This window comes from Microtus ochrogaster, linkage group LG4 (genome assembly GCF_000317375.1).
Source record: "Microtus ochrogaster isolate Prairie Vole_2 linkage group LG4, MicOch1.0, whole genome shotgun sequence".
Taxonomy (NCBI): Eukaryota; Metazoa; Chordata; class Mammalia; order Rodentia; family Cricetidae; genus Microtus; species Microtus ochrogaster.
The window spans coordinates 64,296,249-64,317,247 of NC_022030.1; the positions used below are offsets into that span (position 1 = coordinate 64,296,249).

The following is a 20,999-nucleotide window of genomic DNA, read 5'->3' on the forward strand; positions in this document are numbered from 1 at the left end:
ACAGCTCACATGCCAAATCTATTACTTCTGAGACCAAAGAAGGTTCTATTGCCCTGTACCCCACCTCCATCCTGCACCCCACCTCCACCCTGTACCCCATCTCCTCTTTGCAGCCTCATAGCTCCCCTTTACCCTGCCGTTGTCCTGAGACTGTTGCCTTGATCTCCTCTGGCAGGAGCTGGGATTCTGGCCAGGGTAGAAGGTGGGGGCCTGGGAAAGGTGGGGGTAAGGGAGTGGGGGATGAGATGAGGGGTGGGGATGAGGTGGACAGGCTCCATTATTCACAGGGAAGTTGGGGAGAAGTAAGGTGTGAAGTTTGTTTTTTAGGAAGCTAAGTCTCTTAGCATTAAAGGGCTGGCTTCTAACAAGTTTGCAAATTTTGGGGGGCATGAAATATACTTTTTTCCATACACTGCGGTTGTAGCAGTTGTCCAGTTAGTTTGAAATCTCCAAATTACCTTGTCTTGGCATGAGCCTAAGGCAGCTGAGGTAGGGGAGAAAGGGAAGAAAAAAAGGCCAGGGACTGTCTGCCTTAAAGGACCTACAAGACCCCGTGGGCTCAGCTCAGCCTGTTCCTCCTTTGACTTCAGTCTTCTGGATGCTTAGAGTAAGAGGAACCGTAAGAGAACACAGGTCTGTAACCCAAGCACACCGCAGTCTCTCAGCCCATAGCCAACTCCCAACAGAATTGCCCTTGGCCCAAATCCCACTGGGGCAGAAAAGAACTGTAGCTGGGCCAGTGGAGTCCAGCTGAGCCTGTGAGATGGTGAAAAGTACCTTCCTTCCCTCTTCAGGGCCCCTCGCTAGTAGATCCCCAAGGGATGGGGCTTTGGGGAGGTTCTGGCCACCTGCAACGCTTCTCCTGAGACTCACTGGTGGGTGTACAGGAAGCTGGCTGCTGCTACCTCCAGCACCACAAGAAGGTCAGCCAGCCGTGAGCCTGAGCTGGTTTCTAGTGCCCCCCCCCACCTCTAGCTCCATGCACACCCTCGTTCCCCTTGCTTCCACCCGAGTCCACTGGCATGCCCAGCTTGTTGGTGGCAGAGAGAGGTGGGCAGCACGAGCTAGTGGTCTCTGGGAGCCAACAGCCTTCGCCTGGGCTGTTATCAGTTCCTAACCTAGTCGAACCTCACACTCGTCATCTCCAGGTCTAGGTGTTCAGAGAACCTCACTCCTGGTTGCCTTGAAGACGAAACCAGTCTATAACTGCCGAGCACAGCAGATCCCAATGTGAGTCAGGCTCAGAACTGTCTGTGCTCAGTCACCCACTTCCCTCCTGCGTGAAGATATGAGGGCCTTGGCTGTTCTTGAAAGCTCTCTGTCAGCTCAAGGACACTCTGTCGGATGCTACCTGAGCTGTTCACGTGGACACACCCTTCCTGACTGTGTTCCTGCCCTGCTCCAACCTGAAGCCGGGACATGGTTAGACCACAGGGCTGTAGGGGTAAGGGCCTTCCTCAAACACTAGACAGATGCAGTGTTAAAAAGGAACCTTCGGCAAGTGGCTGTTTCCTCTGTTGTTAGGATAACCAACACATTCAGCAACATCTCCACGCTGGGCTGTAGGGGGAACCAATTGGGGCAGAGACCCAGCTGGGTGGGGATGCAGCCGAGTGCGGGGAGGGATGGAGACCTGCTCCAAAAGCAGCTCTGTGACTTCCTCTGTCTAAGCTTACCACCTGGAATAAAACTTCTGGGTGAAGAGTCCCTTCCGGAATAAATGCACCCCAGCCTCAGCTCCCCAAATAGAACTAGCTCCAAGACTGTGCCTGGGTGGAGGAAGGGATCCCTCCTGCCACTGCTGCCCTTCGCTGGGTCCCTGACTGACACTTAAGTTGACCAAGATGCTTTTCAACACGCCCTCCACCAGAGAGGCCCAAGTTTCTTCCTGGATCAAAATGAGGACCCGTTCTCCTGCCTCCAGAGCCCAGGGAGACCCCTGGCACAACAGGTCGGGAAGGGCTGCACTGTGAACCAGGCCCAGAGTAACTCAGAGAGCCCTAGCTAGCACGGTAGCCTGTTAGGACACAGGCTCCCAGAACTCAAAAGCCAAGGTCCAAATTGGGCCTCAGAAGCTGTCCACCTATGCTCTCCCCATAGGGATTCGGTCATGTTTCACCTGTGACATGAAACTAACTCAAGCCATTACAGGGGGTCCCCTTTTGATCCACCCCTCAGGGGTCCCTGGCTCTGGCAGTTGGGAAGAGACGGGGGTACTCACAGCACACATAGAGCGTAGGCCCTGGGGATGGACTCGCTGGCACGCACAAGGAAACTGCCGTCCTTGCCGGCCCTGGAAAGCAGCTCCTCTGCTTTGGAGCGGGTGATGTTGCCATGGTTCCACCCAGGGCCCATAGCAGGCATGGGTCTCCTGGGCTGGGTCAGCAGCCACTCCCAGGACGGACACACCAGCAGAGCACTTCAGGGTCCTACGCTGAGACCTGCCGCCTGTTGTCTCTCAGAAGTTGCCTCTGCTGCTACTACCAGCTTAACTGACTGACTTCCTGTTTCAGGCGCTCAGCGAGGGAGAGGAAACTGAACTGCAGAGAACTTCCTCATTATAGAAACCAAGTTGAGGGGGGGCATCATCTACCTTCCCACCCAGCCCAGTCGCTGGCTGCCTGCCCCACCCTCTTAACTCGCTGGTTCTCAGTATCTCCTGAATGGGACTCAACTTCCAGAAGCCTCCATTATCAGCCAGAGTTCTGCATGGGTGTGTGTGGGGGGGAGACAAAAGCTCTTATTTGGCATTAGGTTTCATGACTGGCTTCTGAAGTGTGGCCTAATATTTGTGGAGGGGCCAAAGGAATGGCCACTGGCAAATCTGTGCAGGTATTCACAAGGGCAGTCCTAATACTTTTCCTGTTTGCACCCCCCATCCTACTTGTGATGGTCAGCTTTGATCGCTAAATTGATACAACCTAGAATTACCTGGGAAGAGAGAGCCTCGGTGAGGGGATGTTTACATGGGTCAGCCTGTGGGTGTGTATGTGGCAGGGGGTTGTCTTAATCAAGTTCATTGACATCAGAAGACCCAGCCTACTGTGGGCAGCTCTAATCCCTAGGCAGTGAGTGCCAGACTAGACAAGGATGGAGACATGGCGCTAACCCAAGCAAGCAGGTGGCAAGCACACAGTTATTTCTCTCTACTCTGGACTGTGGATGGGATAGACTAGCTACTATGTTAAGTGCTCCACAGTAACTCCTCTTTGGCTCCTCCACAATGGTGGTCTAGAACCTGGAACCATAGCAAAAGCAGCTCCTTTCCTCCCTAAAGGTTCCTTTTTGTCAGGGTGCTTCATCCCAGTAGGAAGAATGGATCTAGAACATACCCAGGGAGTAGAGCTTCTCGAGGCCTGTGCCCATACCAGAGCAAAATGGAGGGAGCATAGACTCCCAGGGTTCCAGACACATACCATCCCTGTCCAGGGCCAATCTTGAGAGTCACCCTCCTGAGGAGTCCAAGTGTCTGGGACAGCTTCGTCACTGAATTTCACTCACTCCGTGGTCAACCATTTTCCACGGGCAACACTCTGTTCCTGTATCTGGGGCACTGACTCTCTGGACTTTTGCTGGGGGGGGGGACCCTCATGGAGGGACTTACATGTCCCCATGGGGCAAGCTGGCCCCTTGGATGACATTTGTTACTGATTACTGCATGGCAGCAGTCCAAAAAGTCAGTCAGCCTGCTCCCTCTGTGGCTAGACATGGCCATATTTGCACATCTCTCAAATTTTCCTTTCAGTACCAGCTGAGTTCTTGCAAGCTAAGGTAACCACTGTCCCTTGGACCCCAGGGCTGGGTGACCTCATTCCTCAGGCCAGGTCCGTCAGTGGGAAAATGGAAAGCGTTGGCCTATGGCAGAAATAGTGGTCCTTTACTCCTTCACTTGAATCCTGTCTCATAAGATGTGGCAACAGACCTAAGCCAGTCAGCGTACCCCCCACCCAACTTCCCAACCTCCCCCTACCGCCACGTGCATGCTCCCCCCAACTTCCCAACCTCCCCCTACCGCCACGTGCATGCCTTTGGAGCTCGGTTGAATTTCTTGTCACTTCAGCCTCAGTTTCCCCGTCTTTAGCCTGCAGAGTGTGATTCTGGAAGGAGCTCCAGTGCGTGGAGAGCCTGGGAGCTGTGCGGATGTCATCCCCAACAGCAGCCCTGGGGCCTGCCCGGCATGGCTGGTAAGAAGTTTGTGAGCAAGTAGAGCACTCTCTTGGTCGAAGTTCCCTCCAGCCAGGTCCTGAGCCACAAGGAGGGGACACAGATCTTACTTCCACATTCTGACTTTGTCCAGCCACCTGGGTGCTGAGGGTGCTAACTCTATAATGGACCCACCATGGAGGCCTCTTGTGTTCACAGAACCTCGTCCATCCATCCATCCATCCATCCATCCATCCATCCATCCATCCAGTTCTTAGGAAATCTTTGCCCATCACATGTACTACACATCTGCATGCATCCCTGAACCCTCCTTCCTTTCTTTAAAACCTCTGCCAGATGTTCCATTGTCCTTATCCCCGGAGCCTCCAGAGTTCTTCACAGTCTCAGTCCCTCTGTGCCTTGCTCAGCTCAGCTCTTCTGATTCCTCAGCATCGGAGACTGACTCACTGATGAATAAGTCCCCTCTGCCCCTCTCAGCATCCCTCCTGACTGTCAGCTTCATGAGACTAAGAAGCACACCTCTGGGAGCATCTGCCAGGGCATTTCCAGATATAATCAGGCCACAAGGACTCTTGCCTAGTAATAGATTGGTCCCTTAATGAATACATGCTATTGTGTTATTGGAGAGAAGTAAAAGGTGAGACCTAGCTAGAGGAAGTAGGTCACTGGGTGTGTGTGTGTGCCCTTTCCCTAAAGAGAGAGAACCCTGCTCTCTCATCCCAGTCCCTCCCTGTATCCCTTTTCTGTTTTCTTCATTACCATTGTTTTTTTTGGGGAGGGGTTATTGGTTTGTTTTTGCTGTGGTGGTGGTGGTTGTTGTTTTGAGATAGGGTCTTACTATACAGCCCTTGTTGGCCTGGAGCTTGCTATGCAGATCAGGCTGGGCTTGAACTCACAGAGATGCCCCTGTTTCTGTCTCCTGGGATTAAAGTGGAATTAAAGTATGTATTGCCACACCTGGCTACCTTTGAACTCAATAAGATTGATTACTACAAGCCTGGGGTGGTGGCACATCCCTTTACTCCCAGCACTCGAGAGGCAGAGACAGGCGAATCTCTGTGAGTTCAAGGCCAGCCTGGTCTACAAAGCAAGTTCCAGGACAGACAGGGATACTTAGAGAAACTCTGTCTCAAAAAACATAGAAAGACAGAGTACACACAAGAAGAAAAGTAACTGCACTGGATCCCAAAGACAGGGGTGGACCTCTTTCTTAATGTCCAGTGTCCTTTGTCTTAAGATTTGGTGCAATAAGTAAAAAGAAAAGAAAAAAACATAGAAAGATTACCTACTACATATGTAACACACACGGCACGTTCATGTTCCCTGATTATCAAGGCCCATTCATCTTCACTTCCTTCCCTACACACATGCCTGAGGCATAAGCACAGTTTCCTTGTCCTCTCTGCTTTGAGAAAATACCAACATAGGATCAACGTTGCCCCAGCGGTGGGCAGAGCCTGGGTAGAGTCTTTTTTTTTGGTAGGCTTTTGTCTGCATCACTAACTCAATTAAATATGCCACAAAGTCCATGGAACCCCCGGATGAAGTGAGGAGCCAAAGGATACTAGGAATAATGGCTAGAGAGGAAAGGAATGAATTACAAACATTCAGAGTCTAGTGTGCACTTCATGCTTCTCTGTTTCATTGCCCCACACAGGGCCAAGAACCAGTCCTGGTGTCTTATAATGATAAGACATTGTCTGAGACACTGTCCTGGCTGATTCTGCACTTTCACTGAACACTGAGGGTAAGAAGCTGTTTTATTCACAGTGCCACAGCTCTGCAGAATCTGGAACCACACAGCTTCCGAATTTCCCTAGCACCATGCCTTTCTGCTCATTAGAGAACGTGGCTGGTTTGTTCACACAGGCCACCCTGAAATATGGCTTCCAACAACTCCTGCTGACACTATACCTTTGCTTTGTTCATGACCACAACGTGCCCTTGCCCGATTTACCTAAACTATGAAAGAAAATGATAAATTGTTTATCTTTTTACAAGATGGAGGCTTGTTGTGTTCCAAGGTGATGCTGAATTCTTATCCTCCTGCCTCTGCTTCCCAGGCGCGGGGATTTTGTTTTCTTGTTATGTTGAATGTTCTGTTCTGAATTTTATAACATGAACGGAGGACACATATCACTGGGCCATGTTCTCTTGACATCTCAGGTTCTAACTGCCCTACTACTATAGGGTGATCTTTTTCAGAGGTGACTACAGCCTAGTCTCCCATGTGGAAGAGTGGCCCCACTTGCCAGAAGTGTTCACTGTACACCCAGCACGACTTCTCATCAACCCAGGGCATGTTGCAATGCAGCAGGGATGGGAGGCAGGAGAGATGCTGATTGGAGGCACTTGTGGGCATTGTGCATCCAAATTCCCAGCTGCTATTGGAGAGGAAAGCTGCCTGATCCCTGGTAGGGAGCCTCCAGAGGGGAGGAGTGGCTGTCTGGCTCAGATTGGCAGGGACGCAGAGATTAAAGGCATCTGACACCCACTGTAGCTGTTTGTTCTTACTCTTTGCTCTTTGGGGACCTGCCACCCAGCTCCCGGATAAATATACGGAGGCTTGTTATTTCTTATGAATGCCCAACCTTAGCTTAGCTTGTTCCTAGCCAGTTTTTCTTACCTTAAATTATCCCATCTACCTTTTGCCTCTGGGCTTTTCCCTTTCTCTATTTCTGTATACCTTTTCCACTTCTTACTCTGTGGCTGGCTGTGTAGTCGGATGGCTGTGTAGCTCCTTGTGTCCTCCTTTTATCTGTTTCTCATTGCTTGATCCCTCCTCCCCAGATTTCTCCTCCTATTTAATCTCTCTGCCTTCCAGCCCCACCTATCCTTTCTCCTTCCTTGGTATTGGCCGCTCAGCTCTTTATTAGACCAAACAGGTGTTTTAGACAAGAACCACAGCTTCACAGAGTTAAACAAATGCAACGTAAAAAAATGCGACACAGCCTTGCATCATTGAACAACTGCTCCACAGCATAAACAAATGTAACACATCTTAAAATAATAATCACAACATGCCACCTCTGCTCCACTTGTACACAAATTCCCCCAGGCTATTTCTGGAAGCCATGTACGATTTTATTGGTATGAAGCTCTATGTTCTTTTGGGCAATCTGATAATCTCTCATATGGGGCAGAGGTTTGGATAATATCTGAGAGAGAGAAGTAAGATTAAGACTCACATGGTCGCAAGTCCAGCTAGGGTACCCCTGCCAGCTAAGTCCAGTATGTGGGCACTGAAGGAGACTTGGAAATTTGCTGGGAAGTCAAGTTAGTGACAGCAACAGGGTGGTCTGGCAGGCCTCTACCTAGGCACTGGGCCATCTCTAGAGCTCTTGGAGGGACAGAGAGAGCTGTGTTGGAAGAGGCAGCTCCCAGTGCTGTGCCAGGCCTCACAAATCCTGTGTCTGAAGGGCAGATTACAAGAGCAGGCTGCGTCTCTTGGTTGGAAAAAGCTAGAAGAAAGGTACAATGGAGACACTATCAACCTACCTGCCCAGGGGTCCTTCACCTAGGATAGAATGGACTCTGGGGGCTGAGAAGGGCCTACTGCTGTTAAGCAATGCATCACTGCATCAGTGTGTAATATAGATGGATTTCATCGTTTTATTCTGTTCTGAGAATTGAACTAGGCAAGCACTCGTCACTGAGCTACATTCTCACTTGAATATGAATCTACATAGATAGATAGATAGATAGATAGATAGATAGATAGATAGATAGATAGATAGATAGATAATTGATAGATGGAGAAGCAGTAGAAGAATCATCAAGTCCAAGTTGCATGGATGGGATTTGGCAGAGAACAAGAACTGAGCCAGTAGAGGCTACAGCACTCATGACCAGATCTCCTTTCCTCCCCTGTGCCCATCAAACCCCTTTACTGTTCTGGGCTTCCTTGCTACGCCAGCCTGGAAGACAAGTGCCTGTCACATACAACCTGGAACCACTACTGGTCAGAAAGCATGGACACTGATTACGTTACTAGATGCAAAGAAGGTCATAATGATAATTTTATCAGTCACATTGACTAGCAGATTTAGTCAAATATTACTCTGGGTATCCCTGTGAAGGCACTTTTTTTTGTTTTGTTTTGTTTTTTGAGAAAGGGTTTCTCTGTGTAACAGTCCTAGCTGTAGATGTCCTGGAACTAACTCTTGTAGACCAGGCTGGCCTTGAACTCACAGAGCTGTGCCTGCCTCTGCCTCCCAAGTGCTGGGATTAAAGGCGTGCGCCACCACCACCACCACCACCACCACCACCACCACCACCACCACCACCCAATCTGTGAAAGCACTTTTAAAGAAGAGATTAGCATTGAAATCAGTAGATTAGTAAAGCAGATTATCCTTTCTGTGGTGGGCTGGCCTCACCCAAAGGCTTGAAGGCTTTAAGAGAGAAAGACTGACCTCCCTCTAAAGAGGGCACTTGCCGGCAGGTTCCCTTCTCGTTCTAACTGCGGTTTCCACTCTTGCCTGAAAGACGTGGACTTGCTTGTGTCTTGAGTTACTGGAAAACCAGTATCTGTCTGTCTGCCTGTCTATCCTTCAGTCACCTATCCACCTAATACAGTGGTTCTCAACCTTCCTAACGCTGCTACGGCCCTCTAATACAGTTCTTCATGTTGTGGTGGCCCCCAGCCAGAAAATGACTTCATTGCTACGTCATAACTGTAATTTTGCTACTGCTGTGAATTGTAATGCAAATATCTAATATGCAGGATATCTGACATGCGACCCCTGTGAAAGGGTCACAACCCACAGATTGAGAACCCCTGCTCTATGAGATATGTATGTGTCCCAAAGTTCTATTCCCAGCACTTGAAAAAAAAAAACAATTAGATCCATAGATAGTAGTGTATTGCTTAATAACAGTACAGGCTAAGAAAGACATTGTCAGGCCAGCGTGACCATCATGAAGTGTCCTTACACAAGCCTAGATGGAGTAGCTTGCGACACCTCTGGGCTGTGTGTTTTGTCTCAAGGTTTGAGGGCACACGTCCATCCTGGCAGGGAAGGTATGATGGTTAATGTCCATTGCCAACTTGACATGATGGTGTCAACATTTAGGGAACAAACTCTGGGAGTGTCTATGAGGGGGAGAATCCAGGGAGAGTGAACTGAAGCGGGTCTTAGTTGTTGTTCTTCTGCCATGATGAAACCTCACGACCAAGGCACCTTGTAAAAGGAAGCATTTAATTGAGAGCTTGCTTACATCTTCATAGGGTTAGTCCATGATGGTTATGGCAATGAGCATGGCAGCAGCACACAGAGAGACTGGGCCTGATGGATGCTTTTGAAACCTCTAAACTTAACCCCAGTGACACATTTCCTTCAACAAGGCCACACCTCTTAATCCTTCCCAAACAGCTCCACTAATTTGAGTCCAGGCTCTCAAACACAAGAGTCTATGGGCACTATCCTCATTTAAACTACCACAGGAGGAAAGACTCTGTGTGTCGGCAGCACCGTTCCATGGTCTGTGGTCCAGGGCAGAATGAAAAGGAGAAACAAGTGGAGCCTGGCAGTCATCTCTTTTCCTGTGGACACAGCTGGCCCGAGGTTTTATAGTTGCACTTTCTGCCCTGCCTCCCTTGCCAGGATGGCCTGTATCCCCTCATACATGAGCTGAAATAAACCCACCCTTCTGTCTGTCTTTAAGCTGCTTTTGCCAGGTATTTGTCACAGTAAAGAGGTAGGTGCTACAGAAGGCATGGCAGCAGGAGCAGGAGATGGCTGGTCACGTCGCATGGCAGCGGGAGCAGGAGATGGCTGATCACGTCGCGTGGCAGCAGGAGGTGAAGGTTGGTCACGTCACATTTGCAGTCAGGAAGCAGAGAGAAACAAACACTCCCCTGGCTTCCTCTCTTTTACCTTTCTATTTGGATCAGGACCCCAGTCTACAGGATGGTGTCACATATTTGGGGTCAGTCTTCCATTCTCATCTCGGTCTCTTTGGAAACCCTCTCACAGACACGCTCAGAGCTGTTTCCCAGGTGATTCTAAATCCAACCAAGCTGACGGTGGAAATGAACCTCCAGAGACTGTAATCTGGAGAGCTTCATCAATATGAACTCCTGGTTTCAGATCCCAGGGGCACAACTGGCATCTCTGCTACCTACACTTTGGCACACTTGTACATAATCAGTGGTTTCTTCCACTAGATCATAGGTACAACCTCTCTTGTATGTGTATGCTGGCCGTTGGAAGCCACTTACAACAACCCTGTCCCCCATGGCTTGGACTTTGGCCCCTACTTTTGAAGGCTGGGGCTCAGAGGTCTTTAAGACCAGTAGGCTCTGGTGATGGATGACTATCACCTCTATATTTCCTGGTTCCACTGCTGGCATCTTCCTTTCCCTTCTCATTGTTGACTGGAAAGCCACCCCCCCAACTCTCCTAGCAGGCTGACCTGTGAAGCCCAAGGAGTGCATTTGAGTGGGCAGCTGCCATCTCCCGCCTCCCTTTCCCTGGAACATCCAGTAATCTTTTAGGGGCCACTCCCATGATTCCACAAGAGGGTTAGAAGCTTCCTGTCTGCCCTACATATGGTCAGCCCCCCTTTCAGGGTTTCTATAAGACCCTTCTCAATTGGACCTGACTGGGAAGCCAGACAGTGGGACAGCCTTCTGTGTCTCTCGAGGGGGAATAGGAAGAGATGCATGTGTGTGATTCCTCAGATATTCAAAGCAAGAGTCCAAGCTTTTGAAAGGGTTCTGATGGTTTCGAGGACCCAGAGGAAAGTCCTAGTATGTGATGATCTGGCACATGACTGTTTCTTGTGTTTTGGTTTGATTTTTCGAGACAGGTTTTCTCTGTGTAGCCTTGTCTGTCCTGAAACTTGCTCTGTAGACCAGGCTGGCCTCGAACTCACAGAGATCCACCTGCCTCTGCCTCCTGAGATTAATCTCCTGCTGGGATTAAAGGCGTGTGCCACCACCGCCCAATGGTATGTGTGTTTTTAAGTAGAGCACATGTGCAGCTGAACTTTCTATTTATTGGGGTTTCCCTAGGATTTTGGAAGGGAGGCAGGCATAGCTCAGGTCTGGAGAACTTTGATGTCCTTGAGCAGGAATTGAATGACATCTTTTATTTTAATGTAGCAGGAGGGGGGGCAGTGAAGGCTTTTGTTTGTTTGTTTACTGAGACAGGGTCTTATATGTAGCTCAGAATGGTCTAGAACTCACCACATGCCCAGGCTGACCTTGAACTCACGGCGATCTTCCTGTGTCAGTCTCCCAAAGCTGAGATTACAGATGCATGACACCATCCCAGTTATTGTTTAAAAAATACGTACGGTGGATGTGACGGTCTTAGGAATGGAGGTAGGGACACACTTTTATTTGTTTGTTTGTTTGGTTTTGGGAAACAAAGTTGCATTGAATAGCCCAGGCTGGCCGTACACTCTGGCTATCCTCCAGCCTCAGCTTCCTGAATGCTGGGATTCCAGGCTTGAGCCACCACAGTCAGAGAGACTCCACTCTAAAATCAGATCTTCTCTCTTTCTGTCTTCTACCCAACAAGGCACTCTTTTGCTTTTTTTTTTATTATTATTATGTATACAATATTCTGCCTACACATATCCCCGCAGGCCAGAAGAGGGCACCAGACCTCATTACAGATGGTTGTGAGCCACCATGTGGTTCCTGGGAATTGAACTCAGGACCTTTGGAAGAGCAGGCAGTGCTCTTAAGCACTGAGCCATCTCTCCAGTCCACTCTTTTGCTTTTTATTATTAACATTATAAAATGTATGTCTAAAGGGGATTTTAAAACCTTTTTGATTTTGTAATAACACCATTTAAAACAAACACATTGTATGACAACAAAAAAAACCCACCTTTGTCTTTATTATGGAAGTTATGTTTTTTGCTTTTTTTTTTTTCAAGAAAATCAGCCATCAATTAACACATTGACTTAAGATGCTATAGGTCTAGGATCATCAATATTGCTGTTATCAACCTTCACATTCTATTCCCATGTCAGTTCTTCAGGGCAGGGACAGCCTGGGTCTGCCACCTCAGTGACAAGATCTGCACCCTCCAGAGGATCTGTGAGCAGGGCCACTCTTTCCAGAAACACGTTCATGGTGCTTGCCTGCATTTTCTGCCCTTGTGGCAGATTTGCTCGCTGGCAGATAGGGCGCCATGGACATTCCTGTCCATGAATCAAACTTACCACTGCTGGGTTCTAGAGAATTCTGCTAAACCTTTGCTATGGATTCCTTATGGCTCTTTTCTTTTTTGTTTTTGAGACAGGGTTTCTCTGTGTAGCTCTGGCTGCCCTGAAATTTGCTCTGTAGACCAGGTTGACCTCAAACTCCCTGAGATCTGTCTGCCTCTGCCAGCCTCCCAAGTGCTGGAATTAAAGGTGTGTGCTGCCTCTGCCTGGCTTTTTTTTTTTTTAAATGGCTCCTCTTTTCTGTCTGTGGAGCAGGGTCTTTCCTTGGTTGTCTGGTCAGAAGCACCTGCAAGGAGCTCCTCAGAGTCAACGTTGTCCACATCCTGCTGCAACTGTCCACCACCCTGCTGAGTTGTGCAACTTTTTCATCTTGATAAACACCTTTGAAGTCATGGATGATGCTCTCAAGTGACCTCTAGATGCCATTCATATAGTCCTTGGTGACATCACCTCTAACCCAGGCAAGGTACTTGATGTGATCATAGATGTTGAAAGCTTAGAATTGCGTCAGGACCTTGCCAGCATCGTCCTCGATTGTAGCAATAGCTTGGCCTGAGTTCTCCTGCTCAAAGAGTAGGACTTCAAAGCTGGCCCAGGGCTGGATCAAAGAAGTCCATCTCACCATTGTGACAGAGTGCTTGACAGGGGCACTTGAAGGATGGGGGTTCATTTAGAAGGTTTTATTTATTTATTTAGTTGGAAAGGGTACATATGTCATGGTGGGGGAAGGCAGGGGTGAGGTATTTAATGTTTGTTACATCTTGGTGAACCAAGAAGCAGAGAGTTTGGCAAGAAAAAAGGCTGATCTGTGACCTATTGGCCCCTCCGTCCTTTCCAATGCCAATTTCTACAACCTGTAAAAACAGCGCCACCAATAGGGGACCAAGTGAACCTGCGCAGTACATTTCCTATTCCAACCACGACCCAGGGCAGACCACCACTTTGATAATGGGTTCAGAGTCCCCAGTAAAAGGAGGAATGTTTACCAGTAATAAACAACCCCTGAAAGGTGTGGTGTTTACCAGCCAGTACTTCTCCACCTCTCCAGCTTGCCAAGTCCAGAGGCATCTTGGCAGAGAAGCTGAATCACTTGGGACCCCTTCCAGTCCTGGAGGACACTGGCAGTGTGTGCTTATTAATAGACTGGAAGACTCTGAGGCACTCATCTGGCCGGAGCTTAGAGGATTCAACGTGTAGCTTGCCACATTGGCCCTAAGCATTCATCTGCCCTGTTTGTAAGAACCTCTAGACCTGGCATTGACTTGGCCCCGTAGGGATGAAAAACCCTTTCATGTCTCTGTCCCAGAGCAGGGAAACTTCAGCCATACACAACATGTGCTCAAGTGAGGAGTTTTCCTCCACAAGCAGCTGATGCTGAATCCCCCCCAATTCTCAAATACCCTCACATGTGGTGGACGACTCTATACACGTGACAATATCACCAGTAACACCCTGCCAGGGATCTCCTAACACAGTCATGAAGCTGAGAAGTTCTTATTGCTAGTGATGCCATAGGCGTCTGATGGCCCAGGCTGGTGCATCACTCAAACCCACTGCACAGCGGGCTGGATAAAAGCAGAACAATACAGTCACATACAGAATGACATATTTGTTTATTTATTTGACTTTTTATTTGAGACAAAAACCCTGCTATGTAGCCCAGGCTGGCCTCAAGCATGAGGTCCTTAAGTGCTAGAATTACAGTCGTGTAACTGACATTTCATAACAGTGCGAATGTTTTGCAATGATAACAGATAGCTGTGTTGCTGGCTTAGTCTTCACCACACTATACTTTTTGCCGTTATTTTATGTTGCACTCCTAATTTTCTGTCTTTTTCCCCCCTCAAGATAGGGTTTCTCTGTGTAACAGTCCTGACTTTTCCTGAAACTCATTCTGTAGACCAGGCTAGCCTTGAACTCATTCATATCCACTTGCCCCTGCCTCCCTAGTGCTGAGATTAAAGACATGCGCCACCACCGCCCGGCTGTACTCCTACTTTTGAAAAGGTTTTCCTGTAGTACAGAGCGCCAGGCATCATCTTCTGGACCTGACTTGATCTTGCATTGTTCTGTCCGTTGTGATCCTCAGAGTACCAGGGTAGGTCACACAGCTGACACATGCAGCAGCCATGCCTCTCGGTCCTTGGAGCTTCACTTGCAGCATGGAACCGCATTAGCCTCTTCCAAGCCAAAGACCAAGGACACTCATGAGGAGCTCGGCACCCTGATTGTGAGCCGGGAAGGCCCCATTCCCATCTCTTATCTGTCTATTCACTTCCTTTACCCCAGCTTTCTCTCCAGTCTTCTTTCTGTCCCTCAGAACCATCGCATCCCCTCTAAGTTGCCTCGGTCAGAGCACCACGCTCTGCTAGCCTCTCTCCCTTCCCAGACCCATTTCCATTTCTGCTCCGGGACCGCATCCTCAGGGTGGTCTTTGCGAGTCACAGGCTTCAGCAGACACAGATGTCCTAATGGTCTGCAGAGTTCATTCCATCTGGCCTTCGAACACGTGGCTGGCTTCTTGGTATTGGCTTGCCTTGAGGCTGGGATGATGGGTTCTCAGTTTATCCTCTTTCCTTGCTCTACCTCCGAAAACTCCATTGCAATAATACAAGTCAAATCCGTCAAAAACTCTATTGCAACAGTACAGGTAGATCCAGAAGTACAGGGCCAAAGTCTGAAGCTCATCCATATGTCACATTGTGTCTCAGTAAAGTGGGGAAGGGTGAGAGGCTGTGAAGAATGGCTATCCTATCACATAGGTATCCTATGTGGTTCAGGTGACCAGTGCCTGGAGGGAGGACCTTGGTGAGCACAGGTTCAGGTGGGCTCCAGAGGGCAGCCAGCACCAGTAATCGTCAGCACTGGCTAACAACCCTGCTTTGAAAGAGGACTGGGACCCAGAAATTCACACTTGACTCTCAGCTCCTAAACCCCTAGGTTAAGGTCCGAGCCTTGCAGTTCTTACCACCAGGGGGCGCCTTGAACTCTGGCCCCCATGCCTGAATAGCGCTCAGGTGTCTTTCTAGACCAGCGGGGTCACTTTTCAAATGAAGCCACCAACAGGATCCGAGGCCATTTCCCAAGCGGATTAAAGGACCATATCGTCCATAACTGTGCTCCACGACATGCTTGGGAACGAAGAGCCTGGCTGTGAGGAGCTCCCCGAGGGGGACAAAAAACCAGACAGCGACACGGAGATCTGGGTGGGACCAACTCTGGGAGAAACTGAGTAAGAAAGTGCTGTATCCACAACAGAGACTTGAGTTCACGTCAGGAGTCTTAGGGACGGGGGTTATATTAATAACACAGTAGTAAATGAAAAGAGACCAGGAAACAGATTTGGCTGCTCTGAAGAGGCTTACTCTACTGGCAGATTCCTAAGATCCTTTCTCCCACCCCAGGACTTCATTCTGAGTCTGAGCCCCAGACCAGAGGGGGTCAGCACGAGGCAGTTGCCAGGCGACCTACTGTCCCACATGCTCACCCCAGGTCTGCACCTCCTCCAACTCTGGTTCCGGCCTGCAGCACTTCCCAGGCGTGAATCACGACAGCCTCCCTTGGCAGGGTCTGTCGCTGCGCTTCCTAAATGCCTTTTCTGCCAACAGCTACCCGCTTTCCGTGGTGAATACGTGTCAGCTGCTTCCAGCTTCAGACTTTCTACCTCTTCCTCTTTGCTTCCTCAGCCAGCAGCTCTCTTAACCGATCTGCCAAACAGCCCTCACTGTGCCTTCCAGCATCCTCTCCCCAGGCTGTCTTCCTCCCATGCCACCTGCCCCACCCTCAGCAGACTTCGAGTTTCTGGGGGTTACACCCTGGCTAGTTGACTAGCAACCCCAAACCTCTCAAAAACATGTCTGAAATGGCTCTCCACTCTGGTTGGGCCTGCCGTTGCCTCATCCCGGGCAGTAAGCCTTTTCAGGCACCTTCCAAACATTGTCCATCTTCTTTGCCCCACCCTCGAGCCTCCACAATGTCCCACACTTTTAGAGTGCCTCCAGTGCCACACGCTCTCTGCACCCCCTCACCGCCACACTGACACGCCGTGGGCACTTGTCTTTGTCAGCTCAGGTTCCATGAGAAAATACCACTGATGGTGACTTCAACAACAGGCATTTTATTTCTCGTCATTCTAGAGGGTGGATGTCCACGGTCAAGGTGCTGGCCTGACTGGTTCTGGGGAGGGCTGCCTTCACTCTGTCCTCACAAGGCTTCCGTCATTTTCTTTCAACCTATCAGGTTAGGACCCCACCTTTAAGACTTCATTTGACTTCAGATGCCACCTAGATGCCTCACCGCCACAGACAGTCACTGTGGGAGTCACCACAATTCACCCCAAAACAATACCTGGGTTGTAGCAATAGCTCACTCTAGGCATGGACACTGCACTAAAGTTTGTATCTGAGTTACCTCATCCAGGCCACCATAGACACTCCTCAAGGCGGATATGACCTCCATCCTCCTGCTCCAGGAAGTGACAACCAGATTAAATAACCAAATAAGCAAATTAGCAGCAGCCTGGAGCTCCCGGCTCACATCTGGTGATCAAACAGGATCGCACTACGAGCTGTACACCTTGAATCAGACGAGCAGGACCTTGGTGCCTCCTTAGCTGGAAGCCTCTATTCTCCCAGAATCCTCTCCCATTTAGAAGCTCCTCAAGCTCTCACAGCTCAGACTACTATATCCTGTGACTTCAAAGACTTCAGAAGCCACTACTGTCTCCCTTCCTTATTCCCTTCCGTCCAGGGAGCAGGTAGGAGTCCCCTTCGCCCTCTGCCTGAGTCCTGAGTCTTCTGCCAGTTCTGCCCATGGGAGCCGTAATCCTGGGGACACAGGCGAGCAAAATCATGGCCTCCAAATCTTGCTCCACTCCTCTGGCCAGCACTCAATCTGTTGACCCCAGTCTTCCTCCACCCCGCCTTCTCCCGGTCCTCACGTTTACACGCTCAGTCTTGCCCACATTAGGTGCCCACAACCCCACCTGTGGCCCAGGTCCTGGACTTTCTCACAGTCCCTTCCTGCCATCTCTGTCCCGAAATACTCTAGCCAGGCTTGCCAAACCCACTGCAGAAAAACACCCAATCCAGTAGCCCGGTCCTAGAATAACCCACGTGTCCGAGTAACACAGAGACTTGTAGACTTCAGCGGAGCCCTATCCACAACTAGACCTCTGCTGAGCACCAAAGCCCCCTTCCCTGCCTCATGTCTTTATGCTCTTCTGGCCGGAAAACACCTTCTCTGCCTGTAGCCCTAAAATCTGTGTTCCTGGCGAGACCTCATCCGAGGCTCACACCCACACACCTTTGTGGCTAATCCCAGAGGCATTGACACCCTACTCCTGTGAAGCCTCCCTTTCTCACGCGAAAACCTGTTCTTCCACAAGCGTCACCTACCCAGATTGTTGCCACCAAGCTGGCTTCTTCCAAGCCGAAGGGTGACATCCTCATTCCCACCTCTTCCCACCACCTACATCCGATGAGTTCCACGATGCCTCGGGATTCACTTCCTTCAGGCCTTGCCGCCATCTGTCCTCACAACGCTGTCTCTGGGCTATTTCAGGAGGACCTTTCCTGGGCCATCTTCCCCCACTACCACCTCTTCACATGTCTGCAGGGGCTGTCTTTCTGACACGCAGATCCTCCAGATTCAATCCTTGTCTGCTTTGTCTCTGTCCTGGGGTAAAAATGCCAGCTTCCTGTCTATCGCCCCAAGCTCCCCCTTGCCTCCTTTCCTGACCCTGCTCTTCTGCGCTCCCTCCACCACACCCCTCTATGCCCAAGGACTAAATTGGGACCTTGTGGGACTCCTCCTTTATGTCTTCAGCAGATATGTTGGACAGCCTGCACCAGACACATCAGGGAACAAACTCCGTGCCTCCTAGAGCATGCTGGGGTTTCTTGGGGCCTTCCTACTGTGCACCATGATACTTACCTAAGGGCTAGCCTTCCCCAGGTGTTGTGCTGTTGCTCTGTGGCCAGGTGAGAAAGAGACAGACTCAGGAGTCTGTCCTAGTTCCTCTGCAGCCTGTGAGGTCATGAGAGAGCGATGGTGTCCTCCTTTATCTTGGTCTCTTTCTTGGTAATGTGAGGGTGATGATGGGGTCACCGGCAGTCAGAAGAATCAGATCACGGACCGCCAACGGCTTAAAATCTGGTACATGGCAATCCTTAATAGATTCTCCCTTCAGGTCAGTGCAAAGCATGTAAGTCTGTAGTATGTGTCTGACTCCGCTCAAGGAGGAAAAGGCCTGAGAGGCCGGGACATCAGAATCCAGTCAAAACCACATCCAGAACATGGCTGAAAGATCTAGAAGAAAGGAAGAAGCTTTTCATAAGAAAGCAACATGGCACAGGAGACTGCTGCTGTCAGGGCATCTGACTGGAGCTTGGGCAAAGGCCCTGACTGCCCCACCCACCACCTTCCTGTTTGAAGGAAGGGAGAAGATGAGGCAATGGCTGATGTTTGAGCTCCTTGAGCTTCTGGACCCGGGTGGAGTTAGCAAGTCACCCAGCCTCCCAGGCAACTGTCCCCTCCCCAGTCAGATGACCAAAGTCAGGCTGGGTTTTTAATACCGGAGCACTTAGAACTTGGGAGCTTACGTTTGCCCGCTTTGGGTATTTTACCTAGATCATCCCCGCCAGGAAGGAAACAGGGACCGGGATTTATCGCTTCAACCCCAAATGAATGACGGAGTCAATATTTCTGGGAACTCAGGTGTTTGAAGGTTTAGAAAGCCACCCCATGACATTTTAGCTCAAAACGGGGAGCTATGTTTCCTTGTGAAAGCGTTTAGAGAGTGTTAGATGTTTATCCTGACTCAATAATACCTTTCAGAGGGGTTGATTTACAGAAACAATCCCCAATACAGAGCAAGATGTGTCCCCGAAGATGTTTTCTCCAGTGTTGTTTGTAACCAAAAGGAACCATGGCCTCAGTGTCTAGCCCAAAGGGGAGTGGTTAAGGCATCCAGGCTGTGTCCCTTGGTGTCTTACCACCCGCAGGAGAGCTACAGAGAACAGGGTCACACACACAAAGCAGGAAGAGAGGGAAAGCCCAATTCTAGCTCAGTTTTGAAATGTAGTCTAGTTTGGGAGAAAGAAAGACACTCTCAGGTTAAAGATGAGAAGAAAATGTGGTCAGTAGACTACTCTTCTCCCTTTTCTTTTCTTTTCTTTTTTTAATCTCCAAACATTTGGTGCCTATTGCTTTAAAACCCGCTCTAAAGGCAGTCCAAACCCCGGCGTTTTGGAAAAGCAGCAGCCTTGCCAAAAGTGCAGCCAGCGCTCTCACCTCTCCTTGAGCAGCACATTCGAATGCTGGATTCCCCCTCATTCTCACTGCTGGCTGGGGGGATGCCAGGCGGGCGAGCGGGTAACAGTATCCCCTCCCAGATCTGCTTGGCTCTGAGAGCGTCGCCACTGTCTCAGGCTGTCAGTGAGAGAAGGTGAATCTGTATCTCAGCTCCTCGTGTTCTTGGGTCCAGGCATCTGGGCTGGCGAGTCTGCAGCCTGGAACCAGCAGCAGCAGCAGTTGCAGAGTTGCTAGGCCCCCTTCCTCAGGAAGGGCAGGGGCGGAGCTCAGTACCCACGGGCTCCAGAGGGAGGCCCATAGGACCCTATGCCTCAGAACCTGGAGAACCTTTGTACTTTGTGGAAGTTCAGACAGATGTAGGGGTGTGGTGCTAAGGCTGGCAAACCCAAAAGCTTTCCTGGCCCTGCCTCTCACTAACTACATGATTTGGAGGAAGTCATCAGCCCCCATCTGTCTTAGTGAGTGTGTGAGTGTTCTATTGCTGTGAAGAGACACCGTGACCAAGGCAAGTCTTATAAAGAAAACATTTAATTGGGGGCTTGCTTGCTGAGCACTTTGTATCCTAATCTGCAGAGAGAGACAGAGACAGAGAGAGAGACAGAGACAGAGAGACAGAGACAGAAACAGGGCCTGCTGTGGACTTTTGAGACCTCACTGCCCGTCTCCAGTGATGCACCTCCTCCAACAAAGCCAGACCTCCTAATCCTTCCAAGAAGTTTACCAACTGGGGGCCAAGCTTGCAAATCTTTGAGCCAATGGGAGTCATTCTCATTCAAACCACTCTGCCATCTCACCCACCCGAGGAATGAGTAAGGGAGGCACACCAGGCCTCAAGGTCATGTCCCTCTCTAGAGAACTAACATTTCTTGCCTTGTTGCTGTGACCTTAGCGCTCAGAATCCCTTTGTAGCTGCCGTGTTGATGTGAGCCCTGCTCACAGAGGGGAGGCAGATTCTTCTTAGCAGACATTGCTGCGTTGAGAACAACACCCTACATCCTTTCTTGCAGGGCCAGGCTGGGCAATGTGCCAGGTTTTTTTTCTTTTGGGCCACCAACCAGCTCCCAAATCATGACATGGAGACATTATTAGCTATGAATGCTAGGCCTAGCTTAGGCTCGTTTCTGGCTAGATCTTTTAGCTTGGATTAACTTGTTTCTCTTCATCTACATTTTGCCTCAAGGCTTTTTACGTTTCTTTCTTCTGTATATCTTACTTTCATTGCTTCTTCTGTCTGATTGACTGGTTCTTGCCTGTCTACGTGCCCCAAGTCTCTCCTCTCTCTCTCTCTCTCTCTCTCTCTCTCTCTCTCTCTCTCGCTCTCTCTCTCGCTCTCTCT

General features: G+C 49.8%; 1 protein-coding gene and 1 non-coding gene across 2 annotated transcripts in view; one reads left to right on the forward strand and one right to left on the reverse strand.

The window, feature by feature from the left end:
* The window catches only part of Inpp5d (inositol polyphosphate-5-phosphatase D), a 111,317-nt gene extending 108,842 nt beyond the window's left edge, over window positions 1-2,475 (reverse strand). The window contains exon 1 of the mRNA XM_005361784.3: window positions 2,222-2,475. Within this exon, the coding sequence (XP_005361841.2) occupies window positions 2,222-2,364 (143 nt within the window). The 5' untranslated portion in view covers window positions 2,365-2,475. The remainder of the gene's footprint in view (window positions 1-2,221) is intronic.
* Window positions 2,476-5,271: 2,796 nt separating this feature from the next.
* On the forward strand, window positions 5,272-5,417 carry LOC113457679. The gene has a single exon (XR_003378190.1). It is a non-coding gene; the product is annotated as a small nucleolar RNA SNORA81 (small nucleolar RNA).
* The last annotated feature ends 15,582 nt before the right edge of the window (window positions 5,418-20,999 follow it).